Genomic DNA, 26,190 nt, shown 5'->3' with positions numbered 1-26,190 from the left:
ACAGAGATGCTACACTATATGGTTGTGACCCACACTACTCGGCTACCCTGGTCTTAAGTCTCCATACTTTCCTATCAGAGGTCATGTCCTCGGTAAGGGCTAAATCCTTCAAATCAGATCTCAAGCATCCGACAGTTGTTGCCTAAGGACATGCCCAAACCACCGTAATCTTCCCTCCCTCAATTTTTTGGATACAGGCACCACCCCCATAGACATCCTAATTGCAGAGTTTGGTGTCATGTCCCACAGAGTCCTACCACATGCTCATCGAAGCATTCTCATTTCCGCGGCCTCCATCCTCCTTACGTTATCCTTCTTTATTGCCCAACATTCTGATCCATACAACAACACTGGTCTTATTGCCATTCTATAAAATTTTCCCTTAAGTTTTAGAGACACCTTCTTGTCACACAAAACTCCAGTTGTAGCCCTCCACTTTAACCATCCCACCTTTATACGGTGTGTAACGTCATCATCTACACCCCCATCTTTATGTATCATATACTCCATGTACTTGAAACAATCCTTTGAGGGGAGAACGTGTCATTCGATGCATATTTCTACATCTTCATCGTTTTGGTTCCCACTGAAGTTTGAACATAAATACTCTGTCTTTTCAATATTGATCCTTAGACCTTTTTCTTCCAAAGAAGTCTTCCAGGTAGACAGTCTACTATTCAGCTCAGATTTTGTTTCAATAACTAGGACAATGTCATCAGCGAAAAGCATACAACATGGAACACCGTCTAGTGTCGCATAACAGATGTCGTCCATAATCAAGGCGAAGATGTAAGGGCTAAGACCCGACCTCTGGTGGAGACAGATTTCCACTGGGAAAGCCTCGGTGTCGCCAACTATAGTCCTGACGTATGTAGTAGATCTACAGTACATATCACGAATTACCCTGATATAAATAGTTAGGATCCATCTCGTTTCCAAGGTCTTCCAGATCGTATCGCAGGTAAAGCTATCATACGCCTTCTCAGGGTCAATGAACGCCATGTTAAGATCTCTATTTTTCCCTATATTTCTCCATAAGTCGTCGAAGTAGATGAATCACCTCCGTAGTAGACCTGCCTGGCATAAAGCCAAATTGGTTTTCCGTAACCCTAGTTATCTATCTCAACCTAACCTCTATCACCCTTTCCCATAGCTTCATGGTATGACTGAGTAGTATAATACCTTTGTAGTTACCACAACGTTGGGGATCTCCTTTATTATTATAGATTGGTTTCACCGTAGACTCTCTCCACTCCTCTGGCATCTTGGTAGTCTCTAAAATAATATTAAAGATGTTAGTCAACCACTTAACTCCATCTTCTCCTAGAGCTAACCACACAGTGAGAGGAATTTGATCTGGAGCGACAGCTTTGTCCCTCCCCATCTTTCTAAGAGTCATTTTGACTTCCTCAATCCCAATCCTGTTGTAGGGCAGTTATTGGCCATAGTATGATGGTCGGCTGACCCATCAACGGTACTATCTCTACAGGGAGAGGCACCGTCATTAAATAATCTGAAGAAGTAACTACCCCAAACCCTCTTAATATCATGATCTTTCACTAAAAGAACACCATTGTTGTCTTTAATAAACCTAATGCTACCTAGATCCCTTTTCCTATTATCCATAGATTTTGCAAGCCTAAAGATGTTGTTTTGTCCTTCCTTGGTGTCTAATCTCTTGTACATTTCCTCGTATGCCATATCCTTTTCTTTAGCCACTATTTTCTTGGATTCTTGCTTTGCCTCCTTGTATCTATGTTTAGCTCTCGATCTTTCTTCGTCGTCATTGCATTGTAGAAACTCCTTGAAGCAAGTTTACTTTGTCTTCACCTTAGTTTGGACTTCGTCGTTCCACCACAACGATTCTTTATGTTCCTCGACCTTTCCTGTCGACAACCCAAGGTGTTTTTTCCCACCTCTCTGATGGAATTTGCCATATTTTTCCATAACATATTTTCATTATTTGAGTTTGTAGTTCCAAAACTTGTATGAGACAAAACCTTACTCTTAAAGTCATCAGTTGTCGCTCTATGTAAGTTTTTCCAAAGAATACTAGATTTACCTAGTTTAGCCCTCCTATGAGTGCTCCGCTCGTGGCGTACGCGAAATACCAAAACCAACAATCTGTGTTGTGATGTACGTGCCTCTTCAGGGAACACCTTACAGTCAATGCAAGCTCATCGATCCCGATTTTAAACCATGATGTAGTCGATTTGGGTACAATGTCCCCCGCTATGGAACGTAATCAAGTTCACATCTCTCGTATTAAAGAAGGAGTTAGTGATCACCATATCGTGTGCAGTAGCGAATTCAAGCAACGTGCGCCCCTCCTCATTCCTACTACCAAAATTGAAACCCCTATGAACACCGTCATACCCGTCGATTGCTCTACCTATATGGCCATTGAAGTCTCCCCCTATGAAAACTCTTTGGTCATATGGAATGCTCCTAAGTACATCATCTAACGAATCCCAGAAGCAACGTTTCTCCCCCTCCCCTAAGCCAATGTGTGGGGCGTACACTGAAAGGACATTCACCACTTCCGCTTCTATAATAACCTTAATCATCATGATCCTATCACTGTATATACAAACTTCAACTACATTTTCCTTGAGCTTAAGGGATACCAAGATACCCACCCCATTTCTAGTGTTATCTACGCCTGAATACCACAACTTGTACCCATTACACTCTCTGGCGCGAGCCCCTTTCCACCTAGTCTCTTGAATACATGCAAAATCTATTTTCCTATTACTTAGTACGTTGGTCAGCTCCAGCAGCCTAGCATTCAATGTGCCTACATTCAAAGAATAAACTCTAAGTCTAGTCTCCTCGCCACCACTCTGTCAAGCTCGCTCCCTATACGCCCTATGGGATATAGAAGAAGGACATGACCTCAAGTAATCATCTATAGCCGAAGCTATGAGAAACTATGAAAAAGGAATCCAAAGAAGACAGAAGATGCAACAATAAATGCTAGAAAATTGAGGGGTACTAAGAAGCCTAGTTGGTTACTTAATAGGATTTTAATTTATATAATACTATTGTTATTATTATTGCTAAAAGCCTAGTGTTAAAAAGGAAGAAAATAGAATAATATTGATTTTACTCTGTTGAGATCTAGAATGAAACTTCAATCTGATATGGATCTATAACGGCTAAAAGAACTTGCAGTTAGCAACAAAGATAAGGCACATGCAACAGCAAATGGTTGTTGAAATTACAGACCAGTAAAGATAGAAAAATAGATGAAGAAATAATGATTGTTGAAATTTAACCAACGAACAAGATTCTCTCTTGATGAACCCAAGACAAACATACGAGCAACAGAAATCAGCAGTGATGAATTTGATCTTGACGAGGCAGATAAAAAAATGAAACGGTAGACGAAACAAGTAGAAAGAGAATAGTTTGTCTAAACAAGCTAAATCTGAGTTGAAAATTTCAACCTTTTGAAGGAATACAACAAAAAAAGAAACAAAAAGGTACAACACAACAGATCAAACAAAGATGGAAACAGGAAAAAAAGGGGAAATTTTAGTTGAAAGATTTGGAGTTAGATCTACATCTTTTAAGTAAAAAAGAAAAATCTGGATATTTTAGGGATAGAGAAAATACAGAAGAACAAAGAACAAATTTAAAGATGGATATAGTTTGAAGAAGAAACAAATAACGATTTTTTCAGAGTTTTAAAAACTTTCTGGAAGAAGATTGAAAATTTGATGAACTCGCTCACTCTACAAATTGGGAGAAGAGAGAAATAGAGCTGACAGTTCTAAATTTTGTAAATCAATAGATCTGGAAATTTTGTTATAGATTACACACATACATACATATATATGTGTGTGTGTGTGCGCGCGCGCACACACGTATTTATTATGCCATAAACATAGCTTATGATTTTAATTAGTTAGTTGTAAATTATTAAGATGTTTTTATATTTTCTATTTATGTGTATGCATCCTATAATATGCATTTTTTCCACGATGAATACCAAAATATAGATGGTGCATATGTACGTCGTGGTGGTTTGTTAAATATTTAAATATTCTGGTAAAGCTTGTTTGTAACTATGTTCATTGGTACATAAATTTGGTCACATGATATGATTTTTGCATAACTTGTATGATACCCACGTAAGCATGACTCCACTTGATCAAATAATTAGATTAAGGGTAATACCTTTTTATTTTACGATCACTATAAAGTGATTGTCATAAGGTATAAGAGAATTACTTATAATATTTTTAAAATGAGAGTGGTGAGTGTTCTGAATCGATAATATTTGCTCATGAATTCTTTGATCTTATGGATTTATTGTTGCTGGTTTGGTTGTGTTATGCTTATTTTAATGCAAGATATTATTTTCCAAAATTAGCAGTAAAATGAGTGCATTCTATATTTTTTTATTATTTGGTCATGGCTAGATATATGTGCACGACTCTGGGCATGACACGGTCTGACGTGGTAGTTTCTAGAAGGTCCAGTCAGCAGCAGTTTTCTAGAAGATCTATTCAGTGCCTTCTAGAAGGTGGACGGGCAAAGATATCTTAGGAGATTTATTTTTAAATTTTAAAGTTTGAATTTAGAAAACATTTCGATTTATCTTTAAGATTATTTTTATTTTAATTTCTATGTTATCTCTAGGTTTTTAAAGGCTATAAATACCCTCTTGGGGTAAGCCTAAATTTATAAATTAGAATTTATTATTCTTCTCCTTTCTAGTTTTATAAAAGTTCTCTCTTTTATTTTTCAAGTTTTCATTTTTCTCTTATTTTAAGTTTTGTTTTTAAAAATACTAAGTATGACTTTTGTCATGCTTAGCTAATTTTCTTATAAGCCGAGAGCTGAAGCGATGACGTAATTCCAACGTGAGAATTAAAGAACACCTTAATAACTTCATAATATCTCTTTCAATCTCTGTGTTTATTTTTCAAAATCAAAAAAAAAAAATTCAAAATAAAATATTGACTTTGGTCAATATGTTGTTGCGATTAAATGTGTGGGAGGAATGATCGGCTTATTGAAAGCACATTCGACTTCCTGGGATCACACTTGGCGAGATAGCCTTGCCAAGAGGGAATTGAGTTCGAAATTAGTAGTTATTGAAACAACAATCCGAGTCGGTCTTCACGAACTTAAACGGTTATTGATCTAAACAATTGATGTTGATCGGATCAATTTTCGAAGCCGAAATCAAAGATTGCATTGGGAATTTCCTAAGTCCCTGAGAATCGATTCTTACTTCTCTTTACTACGTATTTCCTTTATTTATTAATTGATAAGAAGGATTTTATTTTGACATCAAAACAACATTTGTCAAATTGGCGCCATTGTCGGGGACTACACCAAAGTTACTAATTTTTATTTGCTTTTGATTTATGACAAGGACAAATTCGGGTGGATTAGTGGAGTACGACTCGGAAATCAAAGCCAGAGCTAGGATACTTCACGCACAAACGTTTCGGGAAAGAAGGAGACAACGGTTAGACCCATAATAAAATCCAGAATCAAGTTCAAGTGAATTCATTGATACAGAACCAAATCCGATGGCCGATATCACTTTGAGAGAGTTAGCCGTAACTCCTACTGAACAAGAGCTTTTGTGCATTGATTTTCCCCAAGGCAAAACTCCATACCAGTTAAAAATCAGCCTTATTCATCTCTTCACTACCTTCCGTGGATTACCAAACGAGAATCCACATAAACATCTCACGGAATTTCACATGGTCTGCTCCAGCATGAGAACACGGGGAGTTACTGAGGATCAAATCAAACTTAGAGTTTTTCCTTTCTCCTTAGTCGATTTGGCTAAGGAGTGGTTATTTTATCTACCCTCAAATTCTATTACTACATGGGCTCAAATGACTTGCCTTTTTCTTGACAGGTTTTTCTATGCACTGAAAGCAAGTGAGTTACGAAGAAGAATACTTGGAATCAAACAACTTGATGTAGAGTCACTCTATGACTACTGGAGAGATTTAAAAAATTATGTGCTAGTTGCCCACAACATGGGTTAACCGAACAAACACTCCTTCAATATTTTTATGAAGGAATAACTCCCTTGGAAATGAAGATGATCGATATTGCCAGCGGAGGAGCTTTGGTGAACATGACTCATACTGAATCTAGGGATTTAATTTCCATAATGGTCGCAAATTCCCAACAATTTCGTCCAACTAATGAACCTCCTCGAAGGGTTCATGAGATAAGTTGATCTTCTTTAGAAAATAAGATAATTAAATTAACTGAAGTAGTCAACTCTCTTGTGACAGGAAAGATATGACCAAGCAGATTATGTGGAATATGTGCATTATCTGATCATCCAACATATGGCTATCCACTGATTCAAGATGACACAACAACTCAAGTTAATACAGTGGGGAACTTTCTAAGACCTCCCCAGAGGGCTTATAATCCCTACAGTAATACTTACAACCCAGGATGGAGGGATCATCCAAATTTCAGTTACGCTCAAAACTTAAGACCAAATCAAACTTATCAACCAAGGCCACCTCCACCACCCCCAACAGCCGCAAAAGACGTCGTTAGAGTCAATTGTTGAAAGATTGGCACTTTCCCAGGAAAAGTTTTAGATTCGTACTGAAGCCCACTTACAAGAGGTAGACAAATAGATAAGCCAATTAGTTCATACCGTGGGACGCTTGGAATCGCAAGGTAAACTTTCATCTCAAAATGAGGTAAATCCAAGGGAGAATGTCATCACCATATCTCTTTGGAGTGGTATTGATTGCGCCACCTATTCCAGAAGGTGAAGAAATCTAAAAATGAAAGAAGACAGTTAACTCAGGATCCCAGGAGAAGAGAGACGAAGTACAAATGGATCCAACGCCATCTCTCTATTTCGTGCCACCATATTTTCCGTCGGGATTAGTAAAAATGGATAAACAAGCTTAAGAAAAGAAAATACTAGACATATTTCAGAAGGTGGAAATCAATATACCTCTCCTTGAGGCTATCTGAAAGGTTCCAAGATATGCTCATTTTTAAAGGACGTATACACAACAAAGAGAAAATTTATCGGGAACGAGAAGATAAATCTAGGAGAACATGTCTCGATTGTATTCCAACAAAAGTTGCCACCAGAACTGAAAGACCAAGGTATGTTTGCAATACCTTGTAAAATTGGTAAAGTTGGGATAAAGCAAGATATGTGTGATCTTGGTGCCTCTATTAATGTGATGCCTCTCTCTGTTTATAATATGATTACTAACGAGCCCTTGAAAGATACAAAAATATCAATTCAGCTTACCGACAGATCTGTCATTTTCCCAGAAGGACTCTTGGAAAATGTTTTGGTGGAGGTAAACAACTTAATATTTCCCGCTGACTTTTATGCAATTGACATGGAGAATCACCGCACCAGCACTTCTTCTGATATTCTATTGGGGCGTCCCTTTCTAAGTACAGCGCACACAAAAATTGACGTAAGAAACGGAGTTTAACTATTGAGTTTGATGGTGAGATCGTTAAATTTGATGTGTATAAGAAAATGAAACACTCAGACAAAGTGGCGAGCATAAATTATGTCAGTATTATTGATCCTTTGGAAAATGAGTTTGTAGAAACTAATTTTTCTTTTGATCTATGTTGGGAGTTAGAAGATAATAATAAGGAAATCAAGAAGTTGAAAAAAAATATTATCATATTGTGCCAATTTAAAATTGATTCTTGCTAAGTCTAAAGTTTTGCCTTAGGTTTTGTAGGCACCTGAGATAGAACTAAAACAAATATCGAAAAACTTAAAGAGTGTCTTTTTAGGAGAAATTGCTACTTCACTAGTTATTTCAGATAAGCTTTCAAAGCTAAAAAATATCTGAAGAATAACCTATGAGAATGCCAAAATATCAGATAAACTTTCAAATTTTAATCCAATTTCACTTAAATTAAACCACCCCCATGTGCTTTTTAACCTAACAAAAAAAATCAAAACAAAACAACACATTTCCTACCTATTTTCTTCACCAACCCGATTTCTCACCTCAAAAAAATAGTTCATCGCTTCTTTCCTCGGTGACGTTCGCACTTGCCGTCCTTACCACGTCGTTCTGTTCGTGTCACGACCTCCTACTCGTCCGCTGCTACTCGAATTTGTTCGCACAAGGAACCAACAACACCATGACGTCGCACTACCAATCATTCTAGGTGGACATCGCCGACTCAATGCTCTAGGTTTTGTTGTCGTACCAAGCGATTTGGACTCCCGACCATCGTAACATGCTCCTCACCCAAATCTAGCCTGAGGCCACATACTAAACTCTCCATCTGCACTGTATCACTCTACATTCGTACCCACCGAACCGAACATTGTTCGTCGTTCATCTCTGATATGTTCATCATCTCCATTCTTCCATTCCATGCCAATCATGGCTAATTCTTCCTCTCATCCACAATCGACAGCCTTCTCCTCATGCTTCAAGCATTCTGCAGCATCCAAAAATACTATTGAGGTAAACTCCAATTCTATTTTCGTTCAGCCGTTACTAATGTACAATATCATTTATGGTTTTACAGAAGATTTGTTCAGCCGTTACTAATGTACAATATCGTTTATGGTTTTACAGAAGATTTAGATGTTGGTTTTCCACCAACGACACCACATGGTGATGTTTCCAATTCACGACATCACCCCGATCAGCCCACTTCACCATCCCAGTGTCTCCCGCCACGGTCGTGGCCGTGGTCAAAAATAAATCCGGGGAGTATTCTATTCCTTATCTTATACTTTAATTTTACGTTTTGAAGCAAAACGCTTTAAGTGAGGGGGAGTAGAGTCTAGGTTGAATTTCCCTTTGCTTATCTCTATGTTTTGATGCTAGTATGTGTTGATTGGATTTGCAGAAAATTTCATTGAATTCCTTTGTCTTGTTGAATATTTTTGGTATGCCATGCTTTTTTGGGAACACATAATTGTTTAGGTTATGATATTCTTGATAGTGGATATCATGAATTGTGATCAAGTTAGATTTCTTATGATATTCCATGATTTTGTTGGTTGAAATGTTCTTAGCTCAATGCATGAAAACAATTTGGTGAGATTTGAGCCTTTACGAGCATATCATTTTGCTCTTATTTTGTTGGATTGAGTGTGTCAAATTTGACATTGGTATTCTAAAACCTACATTTTAAATATTGTCAAGATTACACATGAATATGATGCTTAAAAATGATTTGGGCACTTTAGGATTAACCACTCCGTTTTCCCCACTAAAATTGTTTACCCATGCATTTTCCCCAGTTAACCACTCTTGAGCCTATTCCCATTTCTTTATTTTCACCACATTTATAAACCCGAGCCTTTTTATTTTATCCCTCTTTTCTACCCTTTTCAGGACAAGTGATCAATATATTCGGTGTATGCTCCATTAACAGAAGAATTTTTTTATGATGTCATGTGCAAAAGAAAAGAAAAAGGTTCTTATTTCATTTTTCAAAAAATACAAAAACAGCAGTTCAAAAAAGAAAAAAAAGAAAACAGAATGAGACATGAGACATGAGAAAAAATGAAAAAATAAAGCAACAACACAAGTACGAAAAAAATCAAATTCAATTCGTGTTGTTTGATGGTATTGTGTCTTTTGTCTTGCTGTACTTAGTCAATTGATGGAGTATATGGTAATATCATGTCGATTCTGACATTGAGCGTTTTTATACCCCAAACACATTGAGTGATTTGAGTGAATCCCGGTAAGGTGTTGAGTTATGGGCATTGAGATTGATGAATGAATGGATGTTACAATTGTATTTAACTTGTTCCAATTGGTGATGTTTAATTGATTGGTGTCTTAACTTGGATAATTATTATGGTCTCTACCTTGCTTCCTCGAATGTGAGACTTGACAAAGAAAGGTAAATGAAATTTTTGAATGATTTGATTATATCATACTTGAGAACAAGCATGAGATAAGTGAGGGGGAATTTGATGAGTGTTTTGAATCGATAATATTCGCTCGTTAATTCTTCGATCTTATAGATTTATTGTTGCTGATTTGGTTGTGTCATGCTTATTTTTGTGCAGGATCTTACTTTTCAGAATTAGTAGTAAAATGGGCGCATTCTGTATTTTTTAGTATTTGTTCATGGCTGGAGACATGGGCACGACTCTGGGTATGACACGGTCTGATGTGACAGTTTCTAAAAGGTCCAGTCAGCAGTAGTTTTCTAGAAGATCTAGTCAATGCCTTTTTGAATGTGGACTAGCAGAGATATATCTTAGGAGATTTATTTTTAAATTTTAAAGTTTGAATTTAGAAAACATTTCGATTTATCTTTAGTGTTATTTTTATTTTAATTTCTATGTTTATCTCTAGGTTTTTAGAGGCTATAAATACCCTCTTGGGGTAAGCCTAAATTCACAACTTAGAATTTATTATTCTTCTCCTTTCTAGTTTTATAAAAGTTCTCTCTTTTATTTTTCAATTTTTCATTTTTCTCTTATTTGAAGTTTTGTTTTTAAAAATGCTAAGTATACTTTTGTCATACTTAGCTAATTTTCTCATAAGCTGAGAGCTGAAGCGATGACTCAATTCCAACAAGAGAAATGAAAAGAACCTTAATAACTTCGGAATATCTCTCTCAATCTCCGTGCTTATTTTTTTCAAATCTAAAACATTTTTCAAAATCAAAGATTGACTTTGGTCAAGATGTTGTTGCGATTAAATGTGTGGGAGGAAGGATCGGCATATTGAAAGCTGTTGAAAACATTTTGATGTTTCGATATAATAAATTAAATGTTATTAGATTTCAAGAGTTTCTAATCATTTTCAAAATATATATTCGACCAAACTATTCGAATGTCAAATTATTACTCCAAGTTTTTCAAATGTCAATTTCAATACTTACTCAAGTGTAAAAGTATGTTTTAAATCTTTTAAACAATTTTACAAAGTATTTCGAGCCTTAATCGAGCCAAAAGCATTTTCTTAATAAATCTTAAACTAAAAAACTAGATTGTCCAGAGGGTACCGATACCCCCCACGAGGGTACCAATACCCCCATGTAAGATTTGGTTCTGAGAAATAACAGATTGCTCAGAGGGTACCGATACCCCCAGGAGGTACCGATACCCCCATCTTATAACGGTCTGATACCCTATGCACGGGTACCAATACCCCCAAAGCTTTAAGCTATTTTATTAATTATTTTCACACACTAACGGCTCTATTAACTCCACTAATGATCTCTAACGTTCAGAAATGATCCAAGAGGTATTTAAACAAGCTTAGAAGTCATTGATCAATAACAAGAAACAACAATCAACAAGAATCAAGAGAGAATCAAAGAGAAAGCATCAAACCTCAAGTTTGAGCATTTTCAAGCCTATTTCATTCAATATTCATTTTTGCTTTCAAGAACACTTATTGTGCTCAATTGTATTATTCTTGAGTGTTCTTTCTTTGTTATAAAATTGTGCAAACATCTTGTCTTGTGAGGATTTTCTTGTAAGTTTGCAAAATTTGTATTGTTCTCTTTGGGAGATAGTGTTCTCAAGAATTTGGGGTATAATTCTTGAGGGATTTGTAAGGTTACTCTTTGTCCTCAAAATAAAGACAAATTAGTGAGTTTGTGGAAAATCCTTAGTGTGGATAGCTAAGGTAGTGGACGTAGACTTTGGTTGAGAAAGTCAAACCACTCTAAATCGCTGTGCAAATATTTTCAATTTTCTGCAATAGCTTCCACCGAAATTTTTATTACCAATTTACTCCCTCTTGGCCTATTCCGTCGATCAATTAACTCAACAATTGGTATCAAAACCTCACTCATTTGAAGTTTTAATCACCTCTTGAGTCTATTCGGGAAGAGTTACATCGATAATCAAGTCATCAATGGCCTCCACTTCAAACTCTGACTTTGGTCTTGATTCACTGCCCGTCAACAAGCCTCCTTTCTTCAATGGAGCTAATTATGCTTATTGAAAGAATAGAATGATGTATTTCATTCAAGCAAGTGACATGGGAGCATGGAATATTATAGAAGACTGATACATCAAGCCTTCCACTCATCCAAGATTGTGGAGTGAAGGAGAGACAAGAATGTTCCAGCTCAACTCCAAAGCCATCCATATTATCTTTTGTGCTCTTGGGCCGCATGAATACGGGAGAGTTTTATCTTGTACAACCACCAAGGAGATATGGGACAAAGTACAAGTCACTCATGAAGGCACAAACGAGGTAAAAGAATCTAAAATTGGTCTTCTAAATCATAGCTATAAAAATTTCAGGATGAAACCGAATGAAGATGTCAAAGCTATAACGGATAGATTCTCTACGATTGTCAATAGTCTCAAATCATATGGAGAGTTTATTCCAAATAACAAGCTTGTAAGGAAGTTAGTTTACTCTCTTCCAAAAGCTTGGCAATTAAAGAAGACGACGATCATCGATGCTAAGAACTTAAAATCCTTGACCCACGATGAGCTTATTGGCTCTCTCCTCACGCATGAAATGATGCTTAAAGAAGAGGAAGACATCGAGAAAAGAGACGAGCCAAAGAAGGAGTTAGAAAAGAAGAAGAACATGGGAGTTGCTCTCAAATCCACAAGAGATGAAAGTGATTCGAATGAAGATGATAATGATGAGGAGATGGCATTATTTCCTAAACGGTTCAGAAAATTAATGAGGTCCAACCGAGGAAGAAAATTCAAATGAAATGAAGGCTTCAAAAATGAACCGAATGAGAAGGACCCGATCATTTGTTATGAATGCAAAAAGCTGGGGCATGTCAAATATGATTGCGCACAATTGAAGAATAAGGGTCAATCAAAGAATAAGCATAAAGCTCATGTGGCTACATGGAGCGATGAAGAAGGTTCCAATGAAGAGGAACAAGAAGTTGCAAACTTGTGTTTGATGGCCATTGGGGAAAACTCTCAGGTAACGCCTAACTCATTTGATTTAGATGGTTTATCTTATGGTAAGTTATTAGAGGATTATAATGGGTTGGCTTCGGATTATAAGACTTTATTTTCAAAATATAAAATGATATTTCAAAATTGAGAAATGAAAATAGTCTTATGTCCAAAACCAACAATGATCTTGAAAGTAAGATCAAAGAATTGCAAATCAAATTAGATGAATTTGAAAAGAAAAATACAGATTTGCATAACTTACTTTCAAGAGTAAATGACGATCATCAAAAGAAAATTGATTATCTTAAAGCTTCTTTTAATAAAGTTGATCCAAAACGTTTTAAAAAATGGAGAAAGTTCAAAAATCAACTTTGTTAGAAAAAGTTTTAAAAAACTACAATCATAGAGGTCCCCAACGAACCTCAAATGGTAAAATCATTAGAAGTGTATGGGTTCCTAAAAGACTCATTACTACTAAAGATAAGGATATCCTACAAAAATGAATACCCAAGGGGACTAGGATTTTGGAAACTAATGAATATGGACCCAAAAGAATTTGGATACCAAAAATCAAAATTTAATCTATGTTTGTAGGGAAAGGAACAATGCTACAAGGCACGATAAACAAATTCAAACTCATGGTACCTTGATAGTGGATGCTCAAGACACATGACCAGAGATAAGAGCCGGTTCATAGAGCTTAACGCCAAAAATAGAGGATATGTGACTTTTGGTGATAATTCAAAAGGTCACATTGAAGGTATAGGCACTATAGGTAATACCTCTTCCATACAAATTAAAAATGTTTTATATGTGGATGGATTAAAGCATAATCTATTGAGTATTAGTCAATTATACAATAAGGGATTCAATGTCATGTTTGAAACTAATGGTTATAAAGTCATTGACATTGCATCTTATCAGATTATGCTTGTTGGTCATAGAATAGGGAATATATACATGGTGCATTTAGATTCTATAGATATGACTAATATATGCCTAGTTGCTAAGTATGAGCATGATAGTTGGTTATGGCATGGGAGACTAGGACATGCTAGTATGAGTGTTTTGCAATGACTAATTCAAGGAGACCTTGTAAGAGGGTTGCCTAAACTAAAATTTGACAATGATAAAATCTGTGATGCTTGTGCTAAAGGAAAACAAAAACGAATTTCTTTTAAATCCATTAATGTCGTATCCACTAGTAGAATATTACAATTGATCTATATAGATCTTTTTGGGCCATCTAAGACTACTAGCTTGGGTGGAAAATAATATGCATTTTTCTTGGTAGATGACTACTCTAGATATACTTGGGTTCTATTTTTAAGTACTAAGATGAAGCATTAGAAAAATTCATCACGTTTTCAAAAGTGATCCAAAACGAAAAAGGTTACTCTATAACTAGTGTTAGGGGTGATCATGGAACTGAATTTGAAAATCTTGGATTTACTGAATTTTGTAATTATAATGGTATTAGCCATAATTTTTCAGCACCTAGGACCCCTCAACAAAATGGAGTTGTTGAGAGGAAAAATTGAACTTTAGAAGATATAGCTAGAACCATGCTTTGTGAAAACAATTTGCCAAAATATTTTTAGGCGAAAGCCACCAATACCGATAGTTATGTTACTAATCGAGTAATGATTAGGCTTATTTTGAAGAAAACTCCATTTGAATTTTTCAAAAATAAAAAGCCTAACATTAGTTATTTTCATCCTTTTGGATGTAAATGTTTTGTTTTAAACAACGGTAAAGAAAATGTTGGCAAATTTGATGCTAAAAGTGATGAAGGAATTTTTCTGGGTTATTCCTTAAATTCTAAAGCTTATCGAGTATTTAATAAAAGAACTTTAGTTGTAGAAGAGTCTATACATGTTGTTTTCGATGATAATCCCCTTCCGAGGAAGGATTCTTGTGTAAATGATGATGTAGGTATTGTAAACACAAATAACGTTAGACATAACGTTGGAGAACCATCATCAAAGGAAGAACCATCATCAAAGGAAGAACCAAAAGATGAAATACTCAAGATCCTCTCGAGAATTCAACTATTGAAGAAAGGGAAGTCTATTACCCAAGAGAGTACAACTATGTCTCTTACCCAAGAGAGTACAACTATGTCAATGATGGTGAAATAATAGGTGATTCATCCAAAGGGGTAACAACTCGGTCTTCTCTTAGAAATATTTGTAACTATGTTGCATTTATCTCATGCATAGAGCTTAAGAATATTAAATAAGCATTAAATGATGAACATTGGATTATGGCTATGCAAGAAGATTTATATCAATTTGAGAGAAGTAGAGTATGGACATTAGTTGAAAGGCCTAGTAATAAATCTATTATAGGTACTAGATGGGTATTTAGGAATAAGCTTGATGAAAGTAGTAATATAGTGAGAAACAAGGCTAGACTTGTTGCTCAAGGGTATACTCAAGAAGAAGGCATAGACTATGATGAAACATACGCTCCTGTAGCTAGGATGGAAGCAATTAGAATGTTATTAGCATTTGTATGTTTCAATGAATTTAAATTATATCAAATGGATGTTAAAATTGCATTTTTAAATGGTTTTATAAAAGAAGAATTGTATGTGGAACAGCCTCTGGGTTTTGAAGATTCAAAATTTCCAAATTATGTGTTTAAATTGATAAAAGCGCTTTATGGTTTAAAACAAGATCCTAGAGCTTAGTATGAAAGACTGTCAAACTTTTTAATTAAAAAAGGCTTTTCAAAAGGGAAGGTTGACACACTACATTGGTTTTAAAGCATAAAGGTAAAGATTTATTAGTAGTTCAAATTTATGTTGATGATATAATATTTGGTTCTACTAATGATGTTCTTTGCTAAGAATTTTTCTAAGCTAATGCAAAGTGAATTTGAGATGAGCATGATGGGGGAGCTCTCATTTTTCTTGGGACTCCAAATCAAGCAAAGAAAAGATGGCATCTTCATCAATCAAGCTAAGTACATCAAGGATATGTTAAAGAAGTTTGGACTGGAAAATGGGAAACCTCATGCCACTCCAATGAGCTCATCAACAAAGCTTGACAAAGATGAAGGAGGTAAATATGTGGATGTTAAATTATATAGGTCAATGATTGGCTCTTTTCTTTATCTAACCGCAAGTATACCGGACATTATGTTTAGTGTTTTCTTATGTGCTAAATTTCAATCATGACCTAAGGAATCACATTTACTAGCTGTTAAGAGGATCTTTAGATACCTTAAGGACACTCCTAGTTTAGGAATTTGGTATCATAGAGACTCTAGCTTTAGCTTGCATGCCTTCTTTGATGCAGATTATGGAGGATGCAAAATAAATAGGAAAAACACCTCCGGTACTTTCCAATTCCTAGGAAATATGCTGATTTCTTGGTTTTCAAAGAAACAAAATTGTGTTGCATTATCTACCACTGAAGAGGAATATATTTCAGCTGGTAGTTGTTGTGCACAAGTTTTATGGATGAAACAACAACTTTTTGATTATGGAATTGAAGTATGTATCATACCTATCAAGTGTGACAATACTAGTGTTATTTGTCTCACTAAAAATCCCATCCAACACTCTAGAACTAAGCACATTGAAATTAGACATCATTTCATTAGAGATCATGTCGCTAAAGAAGATATAGTTCTAGAATATGTTGATACTTTACACCAATTAGCGGAAATCTTTACAAAACCATTAGATAAAGAAAGATTTTGGACACTTAGGAGAGAATTAGGTTTGATCAACCTATCTTGACTTAGTGTTTAAAATAAGTTTAGCACTTTTAATTAGTTTTGGAAAATGCTTATAAAAATAACACTTTTAATTGCATTCTTTGCTAATAGTTAGGGAGAGATTATGATTCTTAGTAAGAATTAATTATATGTTCAAATAGAATTTAATGATAGATTTGAATGATTGAACATATTTAATTTTTCGTAAATATGAGTTGCCAATACCATTAGAGCTGATTAATTTAGCATTCTAAGTGTTTAAAAGCAAATTTTTAACATTTTGGTGCAGGAGGTATCGATACCCCCTTGAAGGGGTACCGATTCCCCCTTTGAATGGGTACCGATACCCCCCAGGAGGGTACCGATACCCTCAACGGGGTTTGGATTTTAAATGCTCAAAATAACATTTTCTCTCAAAGCCCTCTCTTCACTCTCTCTCGTCGTTCTCTCTCTTTTTCTCCCTAATCTCCATCTTTTTGCCAAAATCTTCAAAAACAATTCGGAATTACTTCATATTTCATCTCCTAAACCTGCCATCATCATTAATTTCGTGCAAACAACATCAAAATCAACTCAATCTTCACTTTTCAAGGTTAATCTTTTCTATTCCGATTTTCTAAGTCATGTCTAAAAAATGCCCTAGAACAACCTCTAGCCGTTCGAACCAACCGCCAAACCCACCTCTAAATCCATTCATATCCAACAATTTCCTAATCCCGATGATCCTAATATGACTATTTGTTATTCGTGCTTCAATGAACCTGGTCGTAGACAAAATCTATTCTTCAGGTATTCTCAATATTTTGAGTCATACAAATCCGGGAGGAACGAATCCCTTCTCTTCAAGCTATGTTAGAAATAGATTTTAGATATCTTCCTACCCTACGAGAGTGGAAATTTGATAAGCTTTTTGAACTCGAACCAATAGTTTTTCATCAACTTGTTCGAATCTTCTATTCCAATGCCATTTGTGCCCAAAACCAGGATAAAACTGAAACCATAGGAATTAGATCCTACCTTCTAGTAAAATTCCTCAATATTGACCTGGAATATATAGCTAGTGCATTTGGATTAGATAATGTCGGCTTAGCCAATGAAAATCAAACGGTAGGTACTCCTTATAAAAGAAAAGGAGAGTGCGAGTTATTAGATCTTCATGATCATTTTCTTTATCTGATGATCTCTTGGTGGTTTCAACCATCCAGAGGAAACTACTCCACTCTTAGAGCCTTAGATCTTTGGTGGTTATATTGTATCCAAAACAATAATAAAATAAGCCTACCTAAGATTATTTTTGCCGAAATTATCGAAATCGTAAACCTTGTCCCTAATAAGAAACTATGTTCATCTCTAGTTTACAGTTGTATTCTAAGTAATCTGTTTGCCAAAGCCGAACTTAGGGTAAGCCTTGATGCCGCTATACCTCTCAAAAATCAAATTAACCTCTTTTCTTTAACAAAATCAGGATGGACAAAGGATAAGAAAATTGGACAATGGGTTCGATCTTCTGAGCATATACTAGGAGCTAGTTCTTCAAGAGCTCCATAGGCACCAGGAGCGGACGATGATCATGAGCTTCAACAGCTTATGCAAGACATTGACGACGTCCCCAACTATGAGTCGGAGCAGTACGAGGAATAAGCACAGCAAGAAGATCAAGTGCCTCCATATTTCTGATCATTTATGGAGAATCTTGATATGAGGTTTGCATCCATCGAATCACATCTGACTACTAACAACGAAACGATGAATCATCGTTTCAACACTTTGGACGAAAGGGTTGATGCACTTTCACGTGATGTGGCCAATATTTGGACACATTTATCTCCTCTTAATCCACCGATGGATGATTAGATCATGTTTCTTACTTAGCTTTATTAGATACAACTTCAAACTTATTGTTTTAACCTTTTGATGCTTATGGATGTTTAAATTTGTTTGGATGTTTGAACATATTTATATATATTTGTTTTGGCTTATATTTTCATTTTTTGCATCATTTACATCATTTTAGATATATGACCAAATTTGTCATTTCACATTCGTTTATGAATATTGAATTATGAAACTAATGGCTAACATTTTCTCTTGATTGTGATCTTAGCAGCTTACGTTTTATAAATCTATCAATTGGCTTAAATTTCAAAAACCTTATTTAAAACCGTTTTAGAGTTTTTTTGATTTAACAAAAAGGGGGAGAAGTATTAGAGTAAGGGGGAGTAATTTTTCAAAACTTGATTTCAAACATTATTTTCAATTAGAAAATCTTAAAATTACTAAAATGTTTTGTTATATCAAAAAGGGGGAGATTGTTGAAAACATTTTGATGTTTCGATATAACAAATTAAATGTTATTAGATTTCAAGATTTTCTAATCATTTTCAAAATATATATTTGATCAAACTATTCGATATCAAATTATTACTCCAAGTTTTTCAAATGTCAATTTCAATCCTTACTCAAGTGTAAAAGTATGTTTTAAATCTTTTAAACAATTTTACAAAGTATTTTGAGCCTTAACCGAGACAAAAGCATTTTCTTAATAAATCTTAAACTGAAAAACCAGATTTCCCAGAGGGTACCGATACCCCCCACGAGGGTACCGATACCCCATGTAAGATTTGGCTCCAAGAAATAACAGATTACTCAGAGGGTACCGATACCCCCAAGAGGGTACCAATACCCCCATGTAAGATTTGGCTCAGAGAAATAATAGATTTCTCGAAGGGTACCGATACCCCCCAGGAGGTACCGATACCCCCATCTTATAACGATCGAAATATTTGAATTTTACACAGCAGGGAACCGATAGCCTATGCAGGGGTACCGATACCCCCCAACGCTCTAAATTGTTTTATTAATTATTTTCACACACTAAAGGCTCTATTAACTCCACTAATGATCCCCAACGTTCAGAAATGATCTAAGGAGTATTTAAACAAGCTTAGAAGCCATTGATCAATAACAAGAAACAACAATCAACAAGAATCAAGAGAGAATCAAAGAGAAAGCATCAAACCTCAAGTTTGAGCATTTTCAAGCCTATTTCATTCAATATTCATTTTTGCTTTCAAGAACACTTATTGTGCTCAATTGTATTATTCTTGAGTGTTATTTCTTTGGTCTAGAATTGTGCAAACATCTTGCATTGTGAGGATTTTCTTGTAAGTTTGCAAAATTTGTATTGTTCCCTTTGGGAGAGAGTGTTCTCAAGAATTTGGAGTATAATTCTTGAGGGATTTGTAAGGTTACTCTTTGTCCTCAAAAGAAAGACAAATTAGTGAATTTGTGGAAAATCCTTAGTGTGGATAGCTAAGGTAGTGGACGTAGACTTTGGTTGAGAAAGTCGAACCACTCTAAATCGCGGTGCAAATATTTTCAATTTTCTACAATAGCTTCCACCTAAATTTTTATTGCCAATGCACCCCCTCTTGGCCTATTCCGTCGATCGATTAACTCAACAAAAGAACATTCGAGTTCCTAGGAACACACTTGGCGAGATAGCCTTGCCAAGAGGGAATTTAGATCGAAATTAGTAGTTATTGAAACAACAATCTGATTCGGTCTTCACGAACTTAAACGGTTATTGATCTACGACAATTGATGTTGATCAGATCAATTTTTGAAGCCGGAATCAAAGATTATATTGGGTATTCGGTATATAAAATAGAGTCACAAGGATTTCCCTTGTAGACAAAGTAACCGACGTGAATCTCGAAGGGAAAATCTAATTTGATGATCCGAAAGAAATTGAGTCAAAGCGAGTCTTGAGGTTGTTTTAACATATTCATTTTCAACCTTCAATTTTTTTTTCTTTTTTTTTCTTTAAATCGTTTTTTATTATTTAATCTCTTTTTACCAAAACCCCCTTTTTTACTTCTTATCGCCTGGTTTAAACCATTCAAACAGAAATTTGGAATTTTCTAAGTCCCTGAAGATCGACCCTTACTTCTCTTTACTACGTATTTCCTTTATTTATTAATTGAGAAGAAGGGATTTATTTTGACATCAAAACTACAGTTGTCAGAGTTGGTATCATGTTAAGTGAAACCCTAAAAATGATCACACCTAAAATTTGGTGACGAAGAAAAAAATATTTGTCTATTTAAATTCATCGAGAAATGTCTATTAGAATGCATAAAAGGTTTGATCTCAACGTCTTTAAATAATTGTACATACTTCTTATCTCTAAAAGGATAGGTAATTTATAATTAATTGGTTCTTCTTATTCTTATCCATGCATGCATTCAGAATTTGGATCAATAGTTAATTTTTTAATGGAATAGTGATATTTTTTTTCGTTTCAATTGGAAAACGAATTGGTTGCTTTAAGGCATGAGAGGTATTTTCTTTTCGATGGAAAACAACTAAATATTACTATCTTCCCTTCCTAAATTCAAGGGCTAATATTTTTATGCGGTTTAGAAAAACGATCTCAAGTTAAATTAAATTTGAATTTGTAAGTTTTATTGTAAAGACAACTAATTAATCAACTAGGTATCGAAGGGTGTTGTGGGGTGCTAGCCTTTCCCCACGCATAATCAAATCCCGAACTTAATTTTTGGTACGCATACCATAAAATGTTGTTTTAATAATTTTTAAATTAAATTTCACTAAAATGACAAAACATTTTGGGTACCCAATCACACCCTAACCAAATATTGGTAGCTACTCCTCAAACCATTTTTTATTTTAAAAAAAAAAACTCCCAATTAGTCGAGGCGAGCTCTTAAATCTTCCGATTTTTAGATCGTTTCGACACAAATATACCGCTATTTAGCAGGATCACTTGAGTACGGATTGATGTTCACTGCCTCTAGTCATAAAATGAGTATTGAGCATATGTTGATGCTGGCTAGGGAAGCAAATTAGATTACAAGAGGTACATAACAGGTTATGGTGTGTATCTTGAGAGTTGTCTAGTAGCGTGGAGCTCCAAAAAATAGAAATATATCACTCAATCAACTACGGAAGCTGAATACAGGAGTATAGCTGACTTAGTATCTGAAGTAACCTGGATCGAAGCAATATTGACAGATATGGGGTGTCAGTCGAGTCAAGCTCCAGTTGTGTGGAGCAATAACAATTGCCTGGTTGCCATGTCAGCTAATCTTGTGTATCCTTCGTGTTCTAAACATGTAGAGCTAGATGTTCACTTCATTCGCGAAAGAATGGTTGAAGAAAAACTACAAGTTAACTATGTTCCCGCTTCACATTAAGCTGTTGATGGATTAACAAAGCCTTTATCTAAATCTTGTCTCAGTTTGTTTCGAGAAAAAGTTGGGTGTGGTCACAACTGAATAAGTTCAGACTTTGACTTAATGAGGAGGAGGAAGAGTAGGAAGTATGTCGTCTGGATCAAAATTTGTTTGACGAGTAGGGGAAATGTTGAATATTGCAGTCTGTTGGTATTGTACCTGCTTGAAGTTCCTTGGCTGTTAGGCGGTTAGAACGATTTGTTGGTGGTTAGGTCGTTGGGTCGTTTTGACAACCTTTTTGACTCTAACGAATTTGTTCAACTTGGTTACCAATAGGTTAAAGTGTTGGGCTGTAAAAAGACTAAAGGCCTTCATTGACTCTTAGAGTTTTTAGCCACATTTCTATATCTTTAAATACTAAATGTTCTCTCTTTTCATAAGCTTAGTTTATTTTTCTTCTTTCGTGATTTGCTCAGGCAAAGCTTAGTTAAAGTATTGAAGAAGGTCTACAATGGCCAGATTGCTCATCATGGTTTAAAATTTATTAATTCTATATAAAAATATAATTAGATGAATTTAAATGAACGATTGATGTTAAAATAAATTATTTATTTTTGTGTAAAGATTAAAGAAGAAAGTCAGCCATCACTTTGAAATAGTGCAAGTGAATTCTATAATTTTATACAAAATATATAAAAGTAAAAGCATTAGTGGATGATGATTTGTGGAATGGATAGCAAGGGCGTGTGGCTCTTAGCACTCTATTATCCTATCCTGTCCACACAACCTGAACAACACCAAAGCAGCCACGCCACCTCACTCAGCTCAACCAATAACTTAAAGCACTCAAATCCATTTCTGTTTCCTGTTTTCTCTTCCACTGCCAATTGTTCAACCATGTCATCAGCCGTGATTGCAGGAGCTGCTGCCTCTTCGGCCGCCTTCACCAGCAGGAAGAACTACTCCATTAAAACCTCCCCAGCCCCTTCTCCAAAGACCTTGGCTACTTCCCAGGTACGACTGTTTGTCATCTCAAACTGATTTCACTCCAATACCCTATTGAATAAGAAGCCTCCCTTCTTTGCCCATGCATATTTAGAAAACATCCCTCCAAGGCTTGTCTCTCCAAGAGGCCAAAAGGGGAGTCTCAGATTTCTTCCTACCTGAGAAAAACAACAGTTCTAGTCCCACTCATGCAAGGAAAGGACTCGAGATCACTGCAAAAACTGCCGGTGCTTCAAAAACTATAGAGGTTGAGGTTGACAAGCCTTTGGGCTTGACATTGGGTCAGAAGACAGGAGGCGGTGTAGTTATCACTGTAAGTTTCTTTCAAAGCTCCTCTCATCATGGATGTGACAATGTTTTTCTTTTTTCTTTTTTTTTTTGTCCCAATTCAATGTTTTATTTGAAACGAAACGGTTGCAGGCAGTTGATGGTGGTGGGAATGCAGCGAAAGCAGGGCTTAAGGCAGGTGATCAAGTGCTTTACACTAGCAGTTTCTTTGGGGATGAACTTTGGCCTGCAGATAAGCTCGGGTTCACTAAAACTGCCATACAGGCAAAGCCAGATTCCGTATATTTTGTTGTTAGCAGGTTTGCCTTTTTATCTTTTTAGTTTTTACTTCCTTTCATTGATTTCGATAAAAATTAAAGTTCAGTGATAATTGATAAAATTGAAAGTTTAGTGGTATAAATGATACAATATTTAAAGTTTTATAGTTTGGTGGTATCTAATGTAATTTATTCTAGTTTTTATTTCCTTTCGTTGATTTAGTTTCATGATATTGATGAATTGTTTTGAGGAAAATTTGTTGAAGATGTAGTAATATATGATCTTCCTTTTCATTTTTTTTTGGTTGTATCCGTTACAGATGTGACCTAATTTCTTCTTGGACTAAATCATTATGTTTCAATAAAGATAGTGGTAAAACTGTAATCCATTTGATCTCTATAAATAGAAAGCAGTGATTAGAGTTTTTTACGAGGTTTACATTGAACAAATCTTGTACTCTTTTGACTTAGTGAAAAAAATTTCTCTTCTGCCTGTGGTTTTTCTGTTTAGATTTTCCACGTAAATCTTATTGTTCTTCATTTTTCTATTCGATCACTTTTCGTTTGTCAATTATCGTTCTATTATAACATATCCCAAAAAAATAGCTATTTGGTTGTACCTTGTTACGGGAACACAACAACATGATGTGTTAAATTAGCCTTGAGAATTCAACAAAAAATGCCATCTACCAGTTATCCTATTGGTTTGATGATGTTAAACGACTACCGAAACGGCCAGCGCCACCGCGCTTCGGAAGGAAACTGACCGAGGCTCAAAAGGCAAACATAGCTTAATTTCGTCAACTACCATCATACTTCACTTTTACTTGCATTTGTGTATTTATTGGATGAGATTATGTAGCAAATGCAAAAAGTACTAACGGAATGCAGAATGTTGCAGGCAAGAGCTACTCATATTTGCCTTGATTGCGGATTCATATACACTCTACAGAAACCTTTTGATGAGCAGGCAAGTTTCTAACCTTTTGGTTAAATTAATTGTGTTTACCTCATATATTATATATCCCACATGTTTCATTCAATATTTATGTTCCAGGGGATTACTGATTCACTCATGGTCATGAGAATTTATCATCTTTAATATGTATGCTGCAGCCTGATACGTATGCATGCCCGCAATGTCGAGCACCGAAGAAGAGATTCACACCATATGACGTAAATACCGGCAAAGCTATCGGCGGAGGGTTGCCTCCGATTGGGGTCATTATCGGGCTGCTGGCCGGTGTTGGAGCTGTTGGAGCTTTGCTTGTTTATGGCCTTCAGTGAATGTTTATAATGTGTATCTCATTTCATTTTCAAACATATGGATTAAGGACCAAAATCTGCCTAGAGCTGCTTTCATGAATAACCATACCGACCAATCCAATTTTTAAGTTTATTTACTTAATTTTTAAAATCTGCCTAACTCTTCGTATCTGGGAGATTTCAATGTCAAAGAGAGTTATCCTTAAACATATATTGTTTTGTATTTATCATTAATAAAAAAATAAAATCTGCCTAACTCTTCATATTTTTTGGTTTCGATTCAACCAAACCGTGACGGTTCAAATATAACAATAATCTGGTTTCATTTTGTCACCTTGTATTGTTTATTAAGCATAACGATGTGAAATTGGAAAAATAGATTCTCTTTCCAATTGAAGAATTTTACTCTTTGTTTATTGTTAAATGGTTGGAAATGATTCAGAATCTCCTAATATTTATTGTTAAATTATTGAGAATCTTTCGAACATATATTACATTGTAATCCTCATACTAAAAAAAAGAACTTTTTTATTTTTATTTTAACTTAAGATTAGCTTTCAAACCGTTGGAAGAGGTAACGTGGTTGTATAATATGAAATGTGATATTATTTGACATTTTAAAAAAAATTATGTGAACTTATAAAAATTCCTTTAAAATAATTTTTTTTAAAATATAATAATCTTTAAAATTTATAAAAAAATGAAAGATATATAAAAATTAAGCAAAATGCTCACATATTGTGATGAAAAAAAATCCGTGTAGGGTGTGGATGAAATTAATTTTTAATTTAATGTGATTATTATAGTATTCGTTGAAAGACGTCTGGTTAATACGATTTTTTTGGAAGACGTTCAAATGACATGCCGTCTTCTCCTTAACTGCATGTATACCTGAAAGTTTGTAGCGTTTCAATCTTGTCAAAGACGCTCTATTGTCCGAACATCTTCCTGAAGACGTTGTGTGATCCGAAAATCTGATACTATAACGACCACACTAATCAGAAAATAATTCTCTTGAAACCTAAATCAATTTTTTCATCACATTATTAAAAACAATGGTCATGGAATTTTTTTTAGAAAAAAAAAACAGTAACCCGTTTTACGCCAACTAACTCAAAAGTTCTAGTAAATTTTAATAAATCCAAATCAATTTCCCTACGCTATTCTTAATAAACAATAAAAGATACACAAAAAAACTACCAATTGTGAAATAAATTTAAAATGAAAAAAAATCTATATTCTACTTTTTTTTGGGGTACATATCTATATTCTACTATTTATCTTATATTTACATTATTATTTTGTACATGTTTAATAATTTGAAGGAAAAATCAAATGTTCAAAAATTAAATACTAAAAAAATTAAATTTAAAAGAGTAAATTATATGAGTGATCTCTTATGTTTTCGATCCGTTTGATTTTGATCATCGGTTCAAAAAAAGAACGGTTTTAGTTTCTTATGTTATCGGTCCGTTTGATTTTGATCATCAATCTCTAACCCCCGTTAATTTATTAGTGAAAGTCTGAGTTGACAATTAAAAAATAAAACAAAAAAAAATGTGTCTTCTTCTGTTTCTTC

General features: G+C 35.0%; 1 protein-coding gene and 1 long non-coding RNA gene across 2 annotated transcripts; one reads left to right on the top strand and one right to left on the bottom strand.

Moving 5' to 3' along the window:
• Positions 1-1,907: 1,907 nt before the first annotated feature.
• On the bottom strand, positions 1,908-3,780 carry LOC120213529. The gene is made up of 3 exons (XR_005524796.1): positions 3,698-3,780; positions 2,122-2,124; positions 1,908-1,918 (listed from the first exon to the last, which is right to left on the bottom strand). It is a non-coding gene; the product is annotated as an uncharacterized LOC120213529 (long non-coding RNA).
• Positions 3,781-22,582: 18,802 nt separating this feature from the next.
• LOC120213534 lies at positions 22,583-24,659 on the top strand. Its single transcript, XM_039211646.1, has 6 exons — positions 22,583-22,809; positions 22,895-23,113; positions 23,221-23,393; positions 24,053-24,125; positions 24,247-24,315; positions 24,462-24,659. The coding sequence occupies exons 1-6, from the start codon at positions 22,693-22,695 to the stop codon at positions 24,630-24,632; spliced, it is 822 nt and encodes a 273-aa protein (XP_039067577.1). The 5' UTR covers positions 22,583-22,692; the 3' UTR covers positions 24,633-24,659.
• The last annotated feature ends 1,531 nt before the right edge of the window (positions 24,660-26,190 follow it).

Source organism: Hibiscus syriacus, unplaced genomic scaffold (genome assembly GCF_006381635.1).
Source record: "Hibiscus syriacus cultivar Baekdansim isolate YM2019G1 unplaced genomic scaffold, ASM638163v2 tig00110029_pilon, whole genome shotgun sequence".
NCBI lineage: Eukaryota > Viridiplantae > Streptophyta > Magnoliopsida > Malvales > Malvaceae > Hibiscus > Hibiscus syriacus.
This window is presented reverse-complemented; position numbering and strand designations above follow the sequence as displayed.

What these genes read in the sequence shown, in the direction of transcription:
- LOC120213534 (XM_039211646.1), top strand. Translation starts at nt 22,693, where the DNA reads ATGTCATCAGCCGTGATTGCAGGAGCTGCTGCCTCTTCGGCCGCCTTC. An exon ending in AACTGACCGAGGCTCAAAAG is followed by an intron (nt 24,126 to 24,246) that starts GCAAACATAGCT and finishes AGAATGTTGCAG; the next exon opens with GCAAGAGCTACTCATATTTG. An exon ending in AGAAACCTTTTGATGAGCAG is followed by an intron (nt 24,316 to 24,461) that starts GCAAGTTTCTAA and finishes TGTATGCTGCAG; the next exon opens with CCTGATACGTATGCATGCCC.